This window comes from Hermetia illucens, chromosome 7, assembly GCF_905115235.1.
Source record: "Hermetia illucens chromosome 7, iHerIll2.2.curated.20191125, whole genome shotgun sequence".
In the NCBI taxonomy this organism is placed as follows: Eukaryota; Metazoa; Arthropoda; class Insecta; order Diptera; family Stratiomyidae; genus Hermetia; species Hermetia illucens.
In genome coordinates, this window is record NC_051855.1 from 11,758,074 (window position 1) to 11,780,109 (window position 22,036).

Sequence of the window (22,036 nt, forward strand, 5' to 3'; positions counted from 1 at the left end):
AAGGAGGATTTGGTCCTTTTATAACATAGCTCGATCACGAGAGCTCCTATAACAGACGCGTGCAAATGCATTCAAGATTTCGGCGGTCTGCATGGGGCACTGGCCCATAGGGGACCATGCTGCCAGGCTCGGCATACCCTAAAATTCGTAGACCCTCATGCAGTTTCTCTGCGATTAACCAGCTCTAGCTAGAGCTACGGGCACTGAGTAAACCATTCTTTGGGGACCTCAGAGGGATTTCTAGCTGCAGGGTGGGAGAGCTGCTCTCCTTCGTGAATGCTACTGGCTGACTCTGAAGATCCGAGCCAGCTGGACTCTGCCTCCATGCTCTCATAACAGCAGTCACGGTCTTAGGAAATTGTGGCATCAAAACGGGGCACCAGAGTGCTAATTGGGCTCGGAGCGGCTACTGATACCTACCTACCTACCATTCCTATACGCCCTCAGCTCTGCATAGTCAGCTTGCAGGGGATCTTTTGAAGACCATGATTGAGTCTCTCATCCCTCGATTTCAAACAGTCATTCGCAGGGTCGTTTCAAGAGGCCTTATCATCGGACACCGCTTTAGATGTTGCTTAGGAGGTATAAATAAGCATTTCTATGCACTGTGACCATTCATTCGATATGCCCAACATTTTGTGATCACAATCAGAACCTCATCAGAGACATAAAAATCATGCAGTTAAGGAGAGAGTCGACAGAGAGAATCCGGGTCCGAGGTGCAAATATACGCCTTTCAGAGAAGCAAGATGGGAGAAAACATCAGAGAACTTTCTCAATTCAAAGGATTCACACTGGTTGGCGGTGACTTTTCTTGACCTATGCAACTCCAAGTTAGTCTCTTGTCTTGCCAATTCGTCGGATACCTCGCCTAAGTAAATGAAGGTTGACAATGGTTGTGGACCCATAAGGATAACGAGACAGTACCCTTCTTTCTGTAAACGCGGGGACAAAAGTAAGTAAGTGTTAACCGCGATTCAACGCATTGGTTCCTAAAATTAGAAAGCGGAACCAGAGCTGTAAACTTCAATGGCAGTCACTAACTGCAAGTGACCATACCACACAAGGGTCTTTCGCGAAATAATCCCTGCAAAATGCAGGCTTTCAGAGCGCTTTCTCTGGACCTGGTAAAGCCCAAGACTTCTTGCTTTTCTTCAGCCTTTGTCCCGTTCACAAGTGGGGTCGGCTCGTCGTGATCGGTTTCGCGACTTTATTTTATCAAAAGCCTGATCCGCATGCAATCGCAAGGGTCTCAAATCCCCATCTAGTGTATCAAGCCACCGCTGTTTGGCCGGCTTTTTGGTCGCTTACCATCGACTTCGATGTTTAGGCCAATCTTGGCAAGTGAATTCTCGTTAGCGCGAATTACGTGACCACGCACCAATAAGAGCCCCTTTCCCCTTCACTGACTGGGCTATTGGTTCAGAAGTGATACAAATAGGAAGGAAATTTTTAGCGAATGGAGTTTACACCCAATGGGACAAAGGACGGACCAACAGAGGTATGATGAACGCTGCATGGTACAGGATTTAAGTGATATCCAACCGAAATCTTGGTTTCTTACGACACAAACCAAGGTAATCCCTTGAAAATGGAACTTTCCAGAAGACCTCTTCTTGCCATGTTCAGTTTAATACCCCAAATCGTGAAGGAAAATTATTTGAACCCCCTTAGAATTAAGCTTCCTTATTGACAGGTATCAATTACCCAATAAGAGCTTCACTGACGAGATGGGCCGGTATCCAGTCTAGGCCTGCCTTAATAAGGAACTCCAGACCCCTCGGCTTCGATATCCCTACAAGCTGTCTGGCGTCCTGACCTACGCTGTCGCTCCACCTCAAGCAGGTTCTGCCTCGTCTTCTTTTTCTACCATGGATATTGCCCTTATAAACTTTCCGGGCTGGATCATCCTCGTCCTTACGGATTAAGTGACCCGCCCACCGCAACCTGTTGAGGCGGCTTTTATCCACAACCAGATTCTCGAGAAACGCGACAAGGAATTCGCAATTTTTTTTTACTAAGAACTCAAGACTCCGAGGAATACATAAGGACTAGCAAGATCATCGGATGTCCTTTCTCGATTGCTTCCACTCCTAGTGATCCCACTTCACGAATGGTTTTTGCCAAAATTTTCTAGCTTGGAACCTGGCCGACCCCCAAGTCCTGTTCATACTCTTGAGTGTTTGACTTTTCAAGAGGTCTTAATCAACGTCTTCTAACTTGGAAACTGGTTGACCTCAAGGGCGCAATTTCCTTCTCTATGAGTAGTATTGCTCCAGCTGTGATTACAGGGCAGGAAGGAGGGAGACCGGACCCCGAAGGTGGTTTTTAGTTTGAAACCTCACATGGATGTGTACCTTTCAAAGATTCCATGCCTCTCAATCTGCCTGACACCCCAACATCGAATAAAAGGGGATGGAAAGAGAGCTGGAAAATAGCAAAAGAGGTATGCTCAGAAGCTAGGCTAAGATGGGCAGTGGGAACTTTTCAACCAATGAAGATGGCATTTTCCCAGCACTTATCCAGAGAGGCCTAGGAATTATCTTAGAGTCTCTTCTGAGGGTGGTAAGGGGGAGCATAGCACTGGGTTACATACCAAGGGCATGGAGACGGGCAAAGCGGGTAAAAAGGATCCTTTTCACCCTAAATCTTTCAGACCAATCTGCCTAACATCATTCATACTCAAAACGGTGGAGAAGGTCATAGACAACTATATTAGAACTAACGTTCTAAAGCGTAATCCCCTACATCACTGTCAACACGCTTACCGGGCAGGACGGTCAACTGAAACTGCTCTGTGTCAGCTGACAGAGGTACTACAGGACGCCATAGAAACAAAAGAAATTGCACTGTGCGCGTTTTTGGATATCGAAGGAGCATTCGACAACACATCGCACACAGAGATACAGGATGCCCTGAGCCGCAAAGGAGTGGAAAACACCCTGGCACTCTGGATGGGCAAAATGCTAGAAAGCACTTGTCGAAAAGCCACGAGGGCTCTGATGACTTGCAGATCCATAGCAGGAAAAAAATGGGGTTGCAGCCCGAAGATACTACTTTGGATATATACTGCAATAGTAAGGCCAATGATTACCTATGGAGCGGTAATCTGGGCAGAAAGAACCCAACTCAGCACACAAGCCAGGGAATTACATAAGCTCCAAAGGCTGGCTTGCCTGTGTATCAGTGGGGCAATGAGGACATGCCCAACGGCATCCCTGGAGGTCCTTCTGGGATTAACCCCTCTCCATCTGTACATACAGATGCAGGCAAGGAGATCAATATTCAGGATGGCCGGGAATATGAGTGAGGCGGGGAGCTGCCTAAATCGAAGGAAGATTGATATCCTTTCTAGGCGGTATCCCGAATTACTGATACCGAGGGACAACATGACAACGAGGTTTCACTTCGATAAGAAGTTTGAAACACGTTGGAGTAACAAGGCAAACTGAGAGAGCGTGGCTGCGACATACGGCTTAAACCAGCAATTGATTACTTGGTACACTGACGGATTCCTCACAGCAGAGGGAGCGGGTGCCGGTGTCATTGGTCCAAGGAAAATGTACTTTGAGCCAATGGGCAGGTACACTAGCATATTCCAGGCGGAAATTTACGCCATAGACAAATGTGCCTCCTTTAATCTGCAAAGGAACTACAGGGGGCAGAACATAGCTATTCTCGCCGCTAGCCGAGCAGCGATCAAGGCACTTAGGTCCAACCAGGTGAACTCTAAACTGGTATGGGAATGCCTTGAGAGACTGAATAAACTCGGCTCGTCCAACAAGGTCTGGATACTTTGGGTTCCAGGCCATGCTGGGTTGGAAGGCAATGAGGCAGCGGATGAACTAGCCAAGAAGGGAGCAGGGATGCCTTTACACGGGCCAGAACCCTTCTCTGGAATCAGAAACGGTTTCATGGCTATGAATCTAAGAAACGAAGAGAAACGGTTGAGGGAACTATATTGGGCGGGCCTACCAGGGATGGAGCAGTCCAGGGTGCTTCTTGGGGGATACGAACCCATGCGTACAAAGGATTGCTTAAACCTCACCAAAAAGAACCTCCGAATCATAGTCGGAATTCTCACTGGTCATTGTCGGCTGAACTATCACCTAGGGAAGCTAGGGATATCTACGGACATTGCCTGCAGGTTCTGTGAGGAGGAGGACGAAACCTCTATGCACGGTCCTGGGACAGTGTCCGGCACTTGTGCAGAGTAGGTCGATACATCTGGGAGAACACTTAATACCAGATGCAAAGCTGAAACTTCTGGAAGTGGGGAACATACTAAAGTTCCTAACGGTTACAGGCAAGGGGCACAATTGTTCTTCAAGGACGCAGTGCGACTTTCCCTTAACAGAATAATAATAATACTTCCATGCTGCTGCCGAAAAAAAAAGCTTGCAGAAGAAGAGGTGCTTCCAAGAATTAATGCTACTCAGAAGCCCGATTAACAAAATCTGTCAAATGGACGGGGGGGACGTAGTTCAAATTTGAAGCAATTGTTTCTTATAGATTTTTGTACTTTTCGAAAATGTTTCATGAAGAATAATTCAGCAATTCTAGATGGGAATGTTGGAGACGCGAGAAAACTGTTTACAGGAGACTTAAATTCCATTGCGCATTTTCGACCGCGAAGGTAATTGCGGGAGAAATATTCCACGTATAAGGCCTGGTGTTGGTGACATGTATGTCATGCGTTGGTGTACGTCCACGTGGCTGCGGACATGTTTATGATTTATCACATGAGATGGGGAAACATACGCAAGAAAAGCATCAAAACACCAATATTTCTAGGCTACTTCGTCCCTACCCCATCAGAAAAAGAAAACTAGAAATCAGACGAGAACCTTTAAAAAGCAATGAAAATTACTCACCCTTCTCAGCGAATGTTATAATCTCCTTGGTTCGTCCATAAAAATCATCCTGTTCCGCTGATGAAAGTGTAGATGACGATGATGATGATGAGACCAATGATAATGATGGATTAACTGGTGAAGACGACATTGTTGATGACAATGACGATTGCAAGGTTTCAACTGACTTAATGGTATCCTTTTCTTGATGATTCGTTTTACTATTTCTATTAATTTCATAATCACTGTCAATACTATGCATTTCACCATTATTTTCACCATTATTTTCACCATTATCATAATTCGAAGTTCTTCTGTTCAACAGAAATTTAGATGATGACAATGTTGATGATGAAACTAAATTCTTATTATTATTATTATTTTTGACTGGATTTAATTGATTTTTACTATGAATATTATCTGAATTGATGTAATCATTGTAGAAAAAATTATTCGCAATATTATCATAATCATATTTGCTATTATCATCACTTACAATGTAAACGCCATCACTTTCAACATCATCAATTTTATAACTATCACTGAAACTATTTTTTCTTTTACTATCACTTATACTTTCACTGTTTTTGTATTGTTGTTGAGATTTTAATTGAATTGGAATTGGTGAATTATCAATGCCACTACTTTCAGCACGATATATTGTTTCCATGATGAATTGTTTTGGCAGTGTTTGCGTTACATTGGGCTTTGATTTCAATCCAAGCTTTGATAGGATCTGATGTTTTATAGATTCCAGACGTATTTGATCGCTATCGAATTGATGAAACGTTTGATGAAAGTTATTATTATTATTGTTATTATGATCAATAGTGTTTTGGTTGTTATTTAATTTTTTGTTGTTGGTGTGAAATGATGATTTTTGATTAATATAATGATTATTGTTGTTATTGGGAACATAGGACGAATATTGATCGTCGTTGTGACGTTGGTGTAACAGTTTCTTGTTTTGTTGTTGTTGTTGTTGATGTTGTTGTTGTTGTTGTTGTTGATAATGATAGGTATGATGCTGGTGTAATTGTTTTGGTTGATTGTTTGGTTGTTGCACAGTTTGATATCGTTTAAATGATGGCATAGTTGATGATGATGATGATGATTGTGGGAACGATGATGAGGGCGACGATGATGATGAAAGTAGCGCTGATGTCGATGATATCAATGATGAATCAAATAATTCCGATGATAGATAGGGATTGATATTGTATAAACAATTTGGGCAACTGATACTAGCTAAAATCGAACGTTTATAATTATCATCTAATTGTAAACTTTTATCATGATAAGATGATTCAGAAACAGGTATTGATTCATATAATTTAGTTTGGCTAGTAGATACCGATGAGGATCCTTGTTCGCTATTACTATTGCTATGATAATGATGATTTTGATGATGATAATGACGATCATTATGATATTGATGTTGTAATGTATCACGTTGCCTTTGAATATCGCCTTGTTGTCCTTGTATCGTCATCAGTTGATTTTGTATTTGATATTCATTGTTATTACTGGACTGGTGAATACTGTGGTGTTGTTTTTGATTTCTAAGGGAATGATACCCTTTATTATTAGCATTTGTCTCAGGATTGTGTTGTTGAAAATAAGGATGTGATTCCTGTTCTTGTTCCTGTTCAAGATGATGATGGTGATGATGCAAATGTTGATTCTGTTTTTGCTGGTGATTTATATCATCATCACATTCTATATGTACTTTATTTGGTTGTTCTAAATTATTATTTTCTATTGTGCGTTTATTCTTTAATCTATTACTTGTTGGCTGCTGTTGATGCTGTTTGATGAGGTTCTCGTTAAGCTCCATCTCCGCCATTTTCCCGTCATCTTTATAGTGTTTATACTTTTTAGCTCGTGTTGTTGATGATACTTTCATTGTAGGTGTAGAGGTCATTTTGCCTGCTTTGAAGTTACTTATAGCATTCAGACTAGCCTTCATAGAATTCTTCTTTTGTGAGATTAGGGACGAAACTGATGTGGTGATGACCCTTTGAATGAGGGGCGTCGAGGATACTGGCACTGTTATTGTAGTCGATGATATTTCAAAGTCTGTTGGCGTGAATTGTTCCGATACTAGGGGTTTGCTTTTGATATCAACGACATTATTGTCCTCTTTGTATTTACTATAGTTTTTATTGGTATTTGCATTCAGCTCACTGTTGAAGAGGCTGTTTTTATTCTGGTAATTATTGTTGCTACTCATGTTATAGCTAAAGATACTTCTACTGTTACTAAACCTTCGATTGCTGTTTATCTTGCTATTATTATACTGATTAGGGTTGTATTTATGTTTAGTGTTCGTATAAATGTCATTATAATATATCAATAGACTTTTATAATCGTTTATACTATGCTTAGAGTTATTATTAGCAATTTTACCGCTACTATCAATAATATTAATACGATTGTTATAAGCATTATTATTATTAAGAAATTTAGTATAATTATTAACCATATTCAGCTTGAATGCGGTGCTACTATTACTCCTACTGTTGCTACCTCTCCTATCAACTGTTGGTGTTGTATGTGTCGCTAAGGCTGTCGTCAAATTACAATCAACCACTAATGGTCCACTATCAAAACAAATCAATACAATAAGCAACCATAAAAAGTTCCGACCAAACATCCATCTTTGTCGATGTTGTTGATATTTCTTCTGGTTTTGTTGTTGTCGAAAAGCAAAAACACTGGCTTTTCTTGCAGTTGGCATCATTGGTATCCTTCTTCGTGCCTTGGGCCATCTCGAGGATATTGATAAATCTGGTGGTGCAATAATAACCACTGGTTTGTTGATTATTTGCGCTGATAGCGTATCGCAATTTTCCGCTGATATTGATGAAGCGGTTGTTTGATGCATGATCCCTATATTGGTACCAGGCCCTGGTCCAGGACCTGAATATGGACCTGGATATGCTATACGGCAAAATTGTAACCATTTCCACGTTCGATAAGGATATCGTTTACGATTTTGGTAGATTTTCTCAAGCTGATGTTGATGAAGTTTCTCGTAGTTTTTATTGTTGAAATGTGAATGATACTCTCGCTGGCAATCTTGATAATCCTGACTGCGACGCTTCTTGTAATAAGAATAATAATGCTTACTGCCACTGATTGGGCTATCCGGTGGTTTGACCATTTTCAAGGGGGAATGAAACTGTTGTTATCGTTGGTTTTCAATTTTACTAATTTCAATTTTATGGAAAATGTAACCGATGTAATGTATAGTGGTGATTTCCCTACGATTTTTTTGGTGCTTGATTTTGAAATTCGTTGGCATGACAAAATAATTTCGTTTTAATATCAACTCTATCTCACTTCACGTGTCTGATATAAGAACCAGTAGAGTTTCTCTACTTTACTATTGCTTTTGCTATTTGGCCACTGTTGCTCTTCTTTTAACAGAGATAATGAGGAAATATCAATATAATAGGGTGATAGTTTCAATTTCGGAAGATCCGGTATAACATCGGCGACAAACATATTAGCGATAATCACATAACGGATTAGTTGCATATATAATACACACATACGTTGGAAATGTCGATTTTTATTTTTTTTATTCTCCAGCGAGAATACCGAAATTTTATATTGACTTTATTATATTTTATTTATTTTATTTATTTTATTTTTAATCATAATATTATATAAGGCTCCAGAATTCATAATATTGATAAATTGAGTTTATTTTAGAATATTTTTTTTTTGTTTTGTTTTTTTTTTTATTTTTGTTGTTCATATGCTACGCACGCTTGTAAGAATTTAAATAATAATAATAGAAATACGTTATATTGCGGACTAGTGGCACGAATCTGTTTACACTTTTCTTCTCAATCATCTGTTTCAACTATGATTTATTCATTTATTTCTCTCTTTATTTCCAAAGAAATGCTTCGCTTCATAGTTTCAGATATTTTTCATCTTTAAGGAAACAATTCATTTTATAGTTTAAATATTTCACCAGTTCAAAGGAAACAATCCAGTTTATAGTTTCAACGATATAAAATCGATATTAATATTATAAAACTATCGTTTTGTCGTTTTCTCGCTATAAATTCGTAGTCCTGCTTCGGTCTACATAGCATCCAAGCAAGGTTTAAATGTGTCTCTTTTAAAAACATTCACCTTCTGCTAAATATTATATTTATTATATGTAGATAGAAAAACACTCAAAATAAAATTAAACTATAAACGTTTGCAGATAAGTACGAACTTCTTCTTGTGGAAAACCTTATTTCTGTAAAAAAACAGGGGCACAAAACGCATTAGATCACAAATATTAAAACGATGGCCTTTCGAATTGTTTAAAAATTTAGAAAATAATATTTTAACAATTATACAATTAACACTATCCTAAATCTACTACTCAAATTCTTGGGACGACACTGTTTTTTGACTCTGAATCTTGGCGCGACACTATAATCCTGACGTCACACTATATCGTTCTCAGGCGACACTACACGCTGAACCCTGGCACGGCACTGTACCCAAACTCCTAGTGCGATACTTTGATGTGATTTGCTTTTAAATGGTCTCTAATCGACTTATATTTTTTGAGGTTTCATAGGAAACAGCAATATCTTCCTATTCATATTAAATTATAATTTATATATATATATATATATTGTACATATATATATATACATATCTTCGAAAAAACCCTAACGAAATTTTGAAAGTATCAAACTCAATTTGGAATATAACACTACTTCCTACTTTTCCCCGAAATTCTGGCCTAAAACCGTCCTTTCTTCCATGAAATGTTACTTTCAAAACCTTCAACTAGACTCAAATTTACTTTTTCTGCTATGGCTTGTAGTATTTGTCTTTACGAAATGCTAATTTTTATTGCCTTCTCACCTGCCTGTGTATATTTTTTTTTATTTTATTTTATTTTAATTTTTTAATATTATTTTTCGAGCTTCTTTCTTTATTTTATATATCATTTATTTTTATTTATTTATTTATTTATTATGCGAAAAACAAATTTTATTTATAATAGTTATACATATATATATATATAACACCGAACCGGGCCTAAAAATTGGACGGAAACAATTATTATATTCCCCAAAAAGAACCGACCGACGACGACGACGTTTTTCATGCATTCATTTTTAATATTTTTTTCACCTTCCCTCGAATAAATCTATTATCCTGATAAATTTCTCCTTAGAATGTATCTCTATTATCCTAACAGATTTCACTTACGTTCGAGTGTTGTCCTCTTATCACGATCAATTCTTTTCGCACTATCTTTTGGACTCTGTCCTTATTATTATGGTCACTTTTTTCTCATTTCGCTTAGAGTGGGTCCTCCGCCTTTTAATTAATCTTTAATTTATTATTTATTTTAGTGAAGAAAAACTTAACTAAAAAAAATTATCTTTACGAATTTATACGAAGTATTTTCCTCGCGCTTCTTTTTTTTTTGTTAATTTTCTTTAAATTCTCCGACAATCTAGGAAGGCAAAAAGAAGAACTAGGCACTGTGTTTATCCTTTTTTTTTGTTTTCTTTACCGTAAAATACGTTGATTCCGCTTGGATCACTTTTCGTTGATTTTCCTTCTTAGTTAGATATATTTGTATGGGGTATATGTATATATATTTTATTTTCAAAAAAAAATTCACAATTTTCATATATTCCTTATTGCTTATTAATCTAACTTGCAATTAGCTTAACGTTTCTTCATTGAGCACATCTGATGGTTTCCTGTTCTTTTTTATGTATATATCGCTTAGAGAACTTATTTTTAAACCATCGAATGAAAATTACGCAAAAGATTCTGGAAAAAAATATAAAAACATTAAAAAATTATCATTCGACAAAAGATACAAATAAATTGAATGGGAATTATATGTGTGGTTTCCAACCTAAAATATGTAGAAAATCCATCATTAGAAGTATTATTTTACTTAAGACTCGACTATCACTCAAATTAACTCGTATTTCACTCAAAATATGAAGGTTTTCACTCAAATAGAATGGTCCTTTTCTCATAAAGCGGCATTTCACTTCAGTATCATCATAATTCAAGCTTGCAGAATATTATTAATCCAGTGGTTCAACAAAAAGCAACAATTTTGAACAGAATTTCCGTTACATACGTGCATTCTTTAGAAATGATATTTTGAAAAATCACTCAAATTAAGTCGGATTTCACTCAAATCAGAGACTTTTTCACTCAAAAAAAAAGTGGTCCTTTTCTTGTAAAGCAGCATTTACTCCACTGTTTCACTTTCAAATTAAGCTTGCTGAATATTTTTAGTCAGAGGCTCAACAAAAAGAAACAAAGGGGGTAAGGCTACAATTGGTTGTATTGCCTCAACACAAAATTTTAGCAAATAATGGAAATATATCCCGAATTTCTTTCTTTTCGTTAGCACAGTAATTGGTAAACATCACTAATGAACGGGGTTGCTTCCTAGCCATATCAGATGTTTTTTAAAAGGGACGGGGGTCCCCTTGATGACTAAACAGATCAATGGGGGACCAAGTGTCTTCCAGTTTTTTTTTTCGCAAGTCCCTGTATAGTGCGTTTACCACATCTACGCGCCATCGCTCGCGGATACCTAAAAGACCCTTAAGCTCCCCTAACGACTGCCCGATACCCTCGCACTCCTTCTCTACTGTTCTCCGCGAAATGCCCTAGGAGCGACCCACTCGTCGATCATCCTGGAAGAGTGGATCCCACTGCATGGCATACCCGCAATGCATTTGTCACCCTTCCTTAATGTGTGACCTATCCACTGCTACTTCCGTCTTCCTATTACATCGCGTACGAGTGGTAAGCCTGTGCACCGACCAACCTGGTCGTTTGAAATAGTGTCAGGCCATGATAGTCCTGATAGTATGACGCAGACAGGTATGTTATTGAGTAGAGTTCACTTTACTTGTGCTACTTCCAGAATGCACACTACCACAGAACAGCCTCAACTTAATCTTAGTATTGAGATAACTGCATTTGCAGATTCAAGACAGGGCAGCGAAAACGGATCAAGCGCTGTTAATGCCGGTTCCGTAGGCAGAAATCACGCTTCCTAGATATACAAATTGATCGACACTTTCTATGCTCTGCCTATTAATTCAGATAGGGAGAGTGCGATAACCTGTCAGACTGACAACCTTGGTTTGTTGGGACTTATTTTCAGTCCAAGGCCGGACAAAAGGGTGGTGGACGGAGGGAATTCCCCCAGCTAAACATTTGGCTTATGCGACTGGGCCCCGAAAGAGGACAGGTTTAAAAGGGATCAAGTGATTCACTTCTAGTCAACCTACATCTTTAATAAAGCGAACAAAACTGCTGAATTTGAAAGTATTGCCTGAGAAAATGAAAATCAATTTCGAAGATAGGTTGTGGGTAAGCAAAACAGCCGGTCTCCAATCGAATAAGCAGAAGTTTCTTCGAGTTTGCCAAAGAATTGTTTACCTAGCAAAGGAAATATGAATTGTAGAGTAAAACGCCAACAGGACGCAGACTGCGGAGCTCCCCCGGGTCAGGCCGTGGGCGTGCCCATTCTCCTCTACGTTCCAATGACAGGGAACCCAGAGGAGGTCAAAGTGACCATGTAATTCTTGAAGGTTGGACCATGTCCCATCCATTGATACGACTCCAATACCTTCAGTATCTCTGTATTCGGCAGCGCTGTACGTATCTGAAAATGCTCCCGTTCTGACTTCGCAGACCATCCTTAATCCATAGGCAAGGAACAATGTGTTGTAACCACCCAACGCAAAGTTCTTATCACTGTGTCTAGCAGGACTGCACGATCACACTCAGATCTTTACATTGCGGGGAAGTAACAATTTCTGTCTGTTTAGCTGTGCGAAGTGGAATTGGTTTATCCTAGTCTTGGTAGTAAAAAGCATCAGCTTCGTTTTGATTAGATTTATGCCGAGTCCAGAGTCCATTTCCACTTTTCCAAGCGCGTCATGCACCACGCTGATAACAGAGGGATATATCCCTAATATCAATATCACCGAGCCATCGGCGTACACCGCCACCTTCATCCGTGTCCTTCGTTTCTAATATCCCTAGGGTCTCAAAAAGCACTGAAGAGATGCTGGAGCGTCTCTCTACTCGCAGTTCTGGTCAAGGTCTTAGCATAGATACCATCCATTGCGTAAACTATGACAAAGAAACCGCACAACACAAAAGAAAAAAGCCCATAGCTTTCTGACAAACAAGCTAAAGGCCTTAATTAACCAATATAGAAACGAGTCCTTCAGCAAATATGTATCTAATCTTACAAGACAAAAGGATACAGGCTACACTCTCTGTGGAACAACAAAGTTCACGTCTTAAAGAGGGAAACCGTAGCCTACATAACGACGAAATCTATGAGCGACCGTCAAGCTATGGATAAAATCCGGCTCAATAGGTTGCCGTGGCCAGGTCCCCTAATCCGTATGGATGAGGATGATCCAGCCCGGAAAGTCTATAAGGGCAATATCTATGGTAGAGAAAGAAGACGGGGCAGGCCCTGCTTGAGATGGAACGATGGCGTAGGTCAGGACGCCAAGCAGCTTTTAGGGATATCAAATTGGTGGACCTCGGCGCACAACCGAGGTGTCTGGAGTTCTTTATTAAGGTAGGCCTAGACCAGATACGAGTTGTTGCGCCGTTGATGATGACACAGGGAAACCGGCATTGGGCTCATTCTGCAATTCCCCCAACAGCTAATTTATAAACAGGTCCTAAGGCCCATATGGACATACGGCATCCAGCTCTGGGGCTGTGCCAAAGAGTGAAACCGAAAGGTCATACAAACGTTCCAAAAATGAACTCCAAGAATTGACTGATATCGTTGATATAATTAGACTATTGAAAAGAGTAAAGCCAAACGACTTGCTAACATAAAGGATTCTTAAAAATAACAGCTACTGAGGAACAACCAGTTCCTCAGCGAAGCCAAAGTGCTGAGGTGGACCACAGGGTCTTCTCCCAATAAAACCGATACCTAAATGTGTAAAGAGAGCTGCTGGATGAAGAAATCTTAATCGTAGCTTGGCGACAGGTGGTTTTAGTGGATAAAAATCCCATACTCTAGGGGGATCGTGAGCTTTGAGGTTAATCTTTTGGAGATTTCCACCTCTTATATAAAACCAAAAATTGGTCCTGTCCTATATCCGTAGGGTTTCACCCGCTCCCAAGGATGCCCCTCTACCCACAGATCTGGACAAATGACCATCTCCCAGATCGGATTGAAATAACCTGATTTTTAGCATAGATACCATCCATTTCGTAACCCCCCAAAGGATATTCTGATTAGGGCTTCCTTGGTAACTCCGAAATTCACGCTGTTAAATGTTTGCTCAATATTCAGAAAGGCAACCAAGGTACACTGCTTGTAGTAAAACGACGTTTAATCGTGTTAATTATTTCACAAAGAGTGGTCTGACATTTGGGAAGGAGCGTCCTCTCCGTGGTTGTTGTTAAATGGACTTCCAGGACGCATTCTAGAGATTTCAACATGGAAGATGTGAGACTGATTGGCCGGAAGTCCTTTGCGACTCAAAGCTATGAAAACCATCTCCACGCGTCTCCAGCAGTGCCTTATAAGTATGTCTGAGCAAAGAGCAGCCCCTTCTCATTGTTTGAACACCAGGACCAACAAGCCTGTCTGCTGTTCCCCCTTTCTAGCGGTTCCTCGAGCATGGCTAGCATTATGCTGTCTGAGCTCGGAGACCTGGAGAAGCTGCTTATAGTCCCGCTGATGTTATCCTCGGTGTTTACCAATTCGATATTCTCAAACAATTAGGCCCGCATGACCTTCTAGCGTTGTTCTGACTCAGTGTTCCTCGATAGCGGGGAAGTTACATCGAAACCAGCAGTTCTAGAGTATCGCCAGAAGATCCCATTCAGGAACTCTACGGTTTTTTAAGAAATTATGGGCTTCTGTGGTTCTTAGCCCTGTGAGTACAGGATGGCAGAATTTTGGCTCTCTTATATTGGTCTCTTGGTCTATACTGGTCAGAGGGTACTATTTACTCCACCCTCTTTGCCTGGTCTCTTGTGGTACTGAATCACGTGCAAAGCGGACTTAAATGCTCTGAGATTTTGAATTTAAAGGAAATGTAAGAAGCTTCTTGTTTAGCCAAAATCATATCATCCGGGAACCAATTGTTTACTTCTTGGGCGCTCTCTGCTTATTTATGTTGGAATTAGAATATTGGTTCATAAACTAGACCAGGAGCATCCTGGCTAGACATACTCCTAGCGCCGGTTTCTGCCCTATCTTATTGGAGCCTGATGTCGATCCATCAGTCCATAGCCTCCCGTTTTTACTCATCATCTCAGCCAAGGGGTACTTGTTTAGAAACTGAGCAATATGGAATTCAGTTGGTGGTTTTTTGTCAATTTTGCTGGGATGGATTGCTGGGCCGAATAGCGGGGTAAACTCGACTCAGTCTTATCTTTAGGTTACCGGAAAGGTTATAGTCTTAACCTTAGAATACCCCCAAAAAAATATAGTTCTAGGTCTCTGGTACTACAAGTTCATAGTTTTAGATCTGGTTCACCGAAAATGTTATAGTTTTAGCTCCGAGTTCCAAGAAAATTCTCAATTTTGAGTTATAGACACAGCATCACATTTCGTACTCCTGAGTTTATGTTGAGTCGAATTAGGGGATGTTTTTCACATGCAAAGAATACCCGCACTTACCGCAGTTAGTATTTTATTTGGTTCCTTTAGAAGAGTTCCGTAAAACGAACCACTTAGATGGAATCTGCAGTTCAGCACAATTCATATAGTGACTTATTTTAATGTTCCAAATCATCGGATGGATTTCATGTCATTCCTGGCGGGTGTGCCGAAAATATTCCAAAGATATTAGATACTGAGTTTAGCACTGTTTGTTAATATTAAACTATACACTAACGATTTGAGTTAATATTTTTAATCGCAGTATCACAAAATTTCGAAAACCATCTTCTTTTAGTGAACTTTTCTCCGCCCAGAGTTCTTCAGATTTTTTGCACATGTTTCAGCATAGATTAAGATTGAACTGCAGAAATACTCAGAATTGATTGAGTTTCATCCCCCAGAAAAATAGGAGTTTAATCCTTTTTTTTCCGTTCCTGGGGAGGAAGGACCAAACCTCATAGTATAGAACTCCCAAGATTCAAGCCGGGTCATTGTAGAAATTCTAGGTTTTGCTGTTTTGTGTTTGGTATCCTTGTCACATAGCTATGAAAACTGGTCAGAAACCTAAGAGGAAGGCATGACAGACGAAACACTGAACAGTTTTCGTACTAGACAGAATCTGGCAAGAGAACGGGGTGGTTATATCGAAGTCATACTTGTCACGAGGAGACCAATGTGAAATTCAATCATGACAACCAGCAAAAGGATCTGATACTCACCATTTCATAGATTAGTTCAGAGGAAGATACAATGCATACAGAACGGTTCTGTCAGGTCTAGATGTCATGGTTTCAGACAGGGGCGTTACTCGCAAAAGGACTTTGAATTATGTGGATGTCAGGAGAACCTGGCTTTGATGCTCACTTGACAGGCAGGGTACCAATTTGGCTTCGTGTTTAATTAAATGTGACACTAGTCCACGTTTGAATTCTGACTGGTTCACGAAGGACATGAAGGAGACATCATGGGAATAAGAGCATGGGTCCAGAGGTGTCCTGTTTCTCCTTCTTATTTAGTCTTTAGTAGTCCGATTGTGATGTAGGCTCGTCTGGATCACCAAAAAACACCTCAGCAGGTATGCTGCCAAGCAATCCATCATACCTAACATAGAGGGTCTAGGAAGGCAGATACAAGGGTAATACCAAGCCATTTAGGGAGAAAAAGTTCGTCACTCACAAAATATCCTATTGATCCTGAGATGAGGTTGATATCGGTTTGCCTGAACCAGAGCGTATACCAAAACTAACACCCGTGAAACTTCAAAAAGGTTCAAATCGGAACAGATAAATCACATATCCTTTTGGAAGACCTGGTCAGGTCAGTTCAGAATTGTATAATATTCGAAACTTGAACTCTTTACTATCCTTGCTATCATTATTTCGCGTTGGAAACCACATAAAGGATCAACTAATTCTCTAGAAAACTTAGAGTTTATTCCATAAAAAAAAATAGAAAATTTTAGGGTATTCACCGTATTCTTCTTCACGAAATCATCCGTTTGTTGTAACGAATTCGGGACGGCCCGAGCGCATACCGCACGTACACACGCAGGACGAAAAAAAAAGATATTAACGATCTTCTTGATAACACGTCGCTCATATGTAACAATTACAGGAGACAAGCGACAGGATGACCGGACGGACGACAATAACTGAAATATCGTACGATAACGGCGACACACTAAAAACGGACAACGGTCACGAAACGCGACAAGAGTGACTGCAACACCGACTGCACGCGAATATTTTCTCCTTTTTTTTTTTTGTTATTTTTTTTATTTTTTTTATTTTTTTTTTTTTTTTTTGTTGGTTGACTACTAACCCGCTCGTATATCCATGTCCTTTACCACGTTCATGTCCGCGTTCAAGTCCGCGACTATATTCGCAAACGATTCCTGCGAACGTTTCGTGTGTGGTCGACGTGTGTGGGATACGAATGGTGTTTGTGGTTTGCGATTTGCGAAAATAAAGAAGAGAAGATGTTGATTGCATGCCTGTCCGTTGCCTGCTGCCTATCGCGACGACAACATTCGATTTCGCCGCACCCTCTCCACATCCTAAAATCATGATGCTGCCCATATTTACCACGCCAACTCCCCAACTTACTTGGAGCACCCCCCAGAGAACGGGTGAGCATGGCAGCGAACATTCAAACGAGGAATTTTCGCTGGAAAGTTTTCCCGTCCCGGGGACCATTCGCTTTCTGCCTGGCGCTTAGGGTGAGACAAGAGCTGGCGCGGATAGTTCTATATTGCAAGAGCCCACCCGACCGCCCACCCACCCATCCAAGGCCCGGCAAGAATCACAAATCGCTAGAGCGTAAACTCCTGCCTGTTAGCAAAAGTACGGTGTACTATCAATCCGTTGGCACCCGGTTGGGTTGAGCAGCACTGGTAGACCACCCCCCCCCCTTTCCGCCCGACTAATCCCATGTAGAGCCACACTTATCACTTTACACATCCTTAACTTACGCTAGAATCTCTGGTCGAAGCATTCTGCCGGATGCGACATCGGCAGCAGTGAACACTCATCGGCACTAGTCTAAGGACATCACGGCGCATTCGTCATGGGTCCTCACGTTGTGATGGTTTGCATATGCTCAGCAACCTAATAAGTGGCTTTGGGCCATATGAAGCGCCTGCAAAGAAAAGGAGCCACTAAGTTGGACAATTAATCAAGCAACCGAAAAGCGTTTTGCGGAATACAACCAACCCCTCATCCAGAAAGGACGATCGGCTTTGAGTAGGAGATTAGCAGACCATCCTGAGGAGGCAAGTCCAGCCCGACAGCCGAGATCATGTAAGATGTTCAGGGGAGAAGTTGCTGCGCGGAGACACAGGGGATTGCGCCTTGGTTGGGTGGCAGCAGGACACCCGCCCCCCCCCCCCCCCTAGGCAGAGTTAAATAGTGAAAGGATAGTGGAAGTGGGTATTCCTAGACAAAAGGCCTTGACGTCGCACTCAATCCAAAATGCAACACTAAGTGCTCGTCGGGGAGAAAGCCAAAAGGGACAACTCAACACACTCCTCTGGTATGAGTTGGCGACTTGGATCCCGACGAAATTCAAAGCAAGTCTAGCATAGAGCAGAGGGCGCGGTCGAGCGAGCAAAAGGGCGCGAAAAATTCCTTAGCCATTTCTGCCGGCAAGGATATGTGAACAATTCAAGGAGACATACTATCACGAATCATGCTTGGGGAACCATCCAGCCAATCCCTTTTCCTTCCCCTGACCAGTGTATGCTAAACACTTTCACTCCCAAGCAACTATGAAGCGCCTTCTTAATTAAACAGGACCGACAACTAGTTATCCTGCGACCGCCAGGACGTGGTGTAAGTTTGCACATTTTTTTTTCCTCCTGCCGCCCGATGCTTGGCTAAATGATTTTTCGCTTCACGAAAATCCACCGAAAAAAAACTTTACTAAATAAGCAGGCTCGATTCGGTTCCAGAATTTGCGAGTGTCCTTCTTGAATAGTGGGCAGAATCCATTCGGAGATGTGTGCGTGCCGGACGCATATGCATGGTCAAAGTAGAAGAATTCAGTGCTACGCACAAATTCTGCAATCACTTTGTCCTTCTTGCGATTCGTTTCTCCATCTTATATCTGAGTCCTTGGGGTGGTTGTGAGAAAAAATAAATACTCAGTTGCCGATGGAGAAATTTGCATTGGAAATTGATCCCAAATTGTATCAAGGATGGCGCTAGGATGCAGTAGTTTGTCTCTGCACTGATGAAACCGGGGGACCTTATTCAGATAATTAAATACAATCGGATAAATGTTGCAGTTTCATTGTTGCTTGAAATGAATTCACGTAGAAGACGTATTATTATTTCCGAGTTATCACAATCTCGGGAGATGCCGGATTTTACCTAATACTAGCACTGAGTGCCAAGCATTTAGGCTCGGACGATCCTACCTACTTAAAAACTAAAGGGGCGCTGGTGGTAGTGGCCGGTGTTATGTCAATTGGACAATCCGTCGAGAACTCCCCGCAACATCGAGCACGTATGCAGAATGGTGTACTTCTGCATGATTTGAACCAGACTGTGCGAAAGTTCCAGGACATCAAGGGAAGCCGATAGGAATTTAGGTACAATACCTGTAGCTGACAATATTATGGGAACTCGAGACTCCAAGTTTTTTTGATTTCCCGAGCCAACGGCTCATAGTTCACCTTCTTCTCCACGTATTCCCGTTCAATGCAGCTATGATGAGGGATAGCAACATCAATAATATACGCGGAGCGACCTGTCTTGTCAACTAACAATACGTCAAGCTTGTTATGTGCAGTATGGCGATCAGTCAGAACTTGCCGGTCCCAATACATGCTGTAAGCAGAACTATCAAGTACTGCTTGCGGCTCATATCGGTAAACCGGACATGTTCCCGTGATCAGATGATCAGAGGTGATGGTGAGGAAGACGGGGCGGCAACACTGTCCGCCAAACCAAAACCAAGTGGCCTAGGAGAACCTCCATAGTGGTGGCGCCGGGAGACGCTATACTCACTTTGACTTGCCGGCTGTGATGCATTAGGCAAATGCTCCAAAGGCCTAATCAGAGCGATCAGACCCGAGTCTGCACGGGGACTCATCTGAAGTGGCAAATTGGTCACGAAACCTCACCCTCCTTAGTTCGGTAGAGATTTAGGTAGGTCTTGTATCCACCAATATGAATGCTAAGCCATGGACTTGGTTTAGACTGGTACCGTTGTTGCTTGTCTCAGCGGGGCTCTGATTGTGGTCACAAAATCAATCCGTGCCTTAAGAAGACCGTGAGATTAAGTCGTCCAGATAGGTGCTCACGTTAAGCCCTCAAGGACTCACTGTTCCCGTGATCAGCCCATGGTTGTATGCAAGGTTATGCACCTTACATACAGCATTATGCCTGGTGATGTATTGCACCGGTGCCATAACAGTACAACCAGAAATGAAATGGTCCAACGTCTCTAACGCCGAACACTACATTCTGCGCTGATCATTCTCCACCCGTTCTTTCATGATGAGCTTTTTATAAGCTCGGGTGGCCACGCCGTCCTAAATGGAGCTCCCCAGCGCACAGCCATCTGTTCGACAAATGTAAATCGACAAATGGCTACCAAAGACAACTCACGTGTTCACCGTGCATTGCCTTCGACTTCCATTCATCGATCCGCTCTTGGTTCGACTTCACCCCACTCAGAGGATTGAAAGATCGACCCTTCAAGTTAAGTGGAGTCAATCCACAGTCTGCCTTACAGACAGCCGCATGCAAGGGATTCGTCTGCTCTTTGCTGCAAAAATAAGCGCGCAGCGAGTCGACTTGGCGATGATGTTGTGCCGCCACGTCAACCACGCCCCTACCTCCGATGCCACGAAGCAGGTTCATCCGCTTCACGGCAGACTTTGGATGATGCATTCGGAATTTGGTTATAGTTGTCCGTATCCGCCGATGGACGTTTCCCAGATCGGTCTTCGTCCACGCCAATATTCCGAATGCGTAAGCCAGTGAAGGGATGGCGAATACATTCAACGCGCTTATTTTATTCTTCCCCGAGAGATGCGATTTCAGCACCAGCTTAACACGTCGCAGAAATTCGGACAGCAGAGCATCCTTCAGATCACCAACTCGAGCATGGGTTCCTTGCAGAATTCCTATGTCTGTCTCGATTATAGCTTCGATGTGGAGGTCACCAATGCTATGTCCGGCATGCGGCTCGTGATGACCTTTGCGGATGGCATGGATTCGACCCTTGTCTAATCCAAACTCCAACCGAATATCACGGCTGAACATGTCTATTATTCACAACAGACTTCTAAGATGATCGTCAGTGCCAGCATACAGCTGGATGTCATTTAAGGGCATCAAGTGTGTCAATTCGCACTTAGCACGTAGGCCATACTTTATTGCAAAACCAAGCCCTCTAGCTTCATTCAGTAGCCATGAAAGGGGGTTCAGTGTCATACAAAACCAAAAGGGACTCAATGAGTCCCCCTGGAAGATGCCCCTCCGTATACGGAGATCTGAAAAAGCTCCGCTGGTTCCTCGCGTATGTTGAATTCTGAACTGGTCTGGAATGACTTCCGCCATACCGTCGTAATCGACTGCATATGACAAAAAGTTTCTGTTTTAGTGTGTCCAGAATTTCAACTACGCGTATCTCACTGGGGATAGCATAGTTCCGGTAAACCCTCTGCACTTTATTTCTCACCCGTCTTCTGACATTGCCAGTGCTGATTTGAATCAGTCTAGCAATGTCCTGCCTTAGTAAGTCCCACCGACGTTCCAGACGAATTTTCCATGGTGGATCTCTTTGATCACTCAAACCGATACCATGAAAACGAATCTTCTGACCGTGCAATCTGTAAGCCGCAACCTCACCACAATACACAAGTGATTGTAGTTGCAGCAGCGACATATCAGCACACGGCCGAGATACAATCTCATCTTAGATTTGAGATAGAATTCGCGGAGTTGCTGGAGATGCATAGAGCCTATGCAAAGGATCTATATCCGAGAATTCTATACAC

The 22,036-nt window shown here is 41.6% G+C and overlaps 1 protein-coding gene across 10 annotated transcripts in view; it reads right to left on the reverse strand.

The window, feature by feature from the left end:
* LOC119660996 (uncharacterized protein DDB_G0283357) overlaps positions 1-17,763 on the reverse strand; it is a 49,047-nt gene extending 31,284 nt beyond the window's left edge. The window contains exons 1-3 of one of the 10 annotated variants that reach the window (XM_038070090.1): positions 17,000-17,763; positions 10,658-10,667; positions 4,875-9,117 (exon numbers count right to left, since the gene is read on the reverse strand). In XM_038070090.1, coding sequence (XP_037926018.1) covers positions 4,875-8,019 — 3,145 coding nt within the window. In that variant the 5' untranslated portion in view covers positions 8,020-9,117; positions 10,658-10,667; positions 17,000-17,763. Of the gene's footprint in view, positions 1-4,874; positions 10,668-16,999 lie in introns of all 10 variants that reach the window. The other 9 variants (XM_038070089.1, XM_038070088.1, XM_038070086.1 and 6 more) reach the window with 9 other exon arrangements.
* Positions 17,764-22,036: the final 4,273 nt, after the last annotated feature.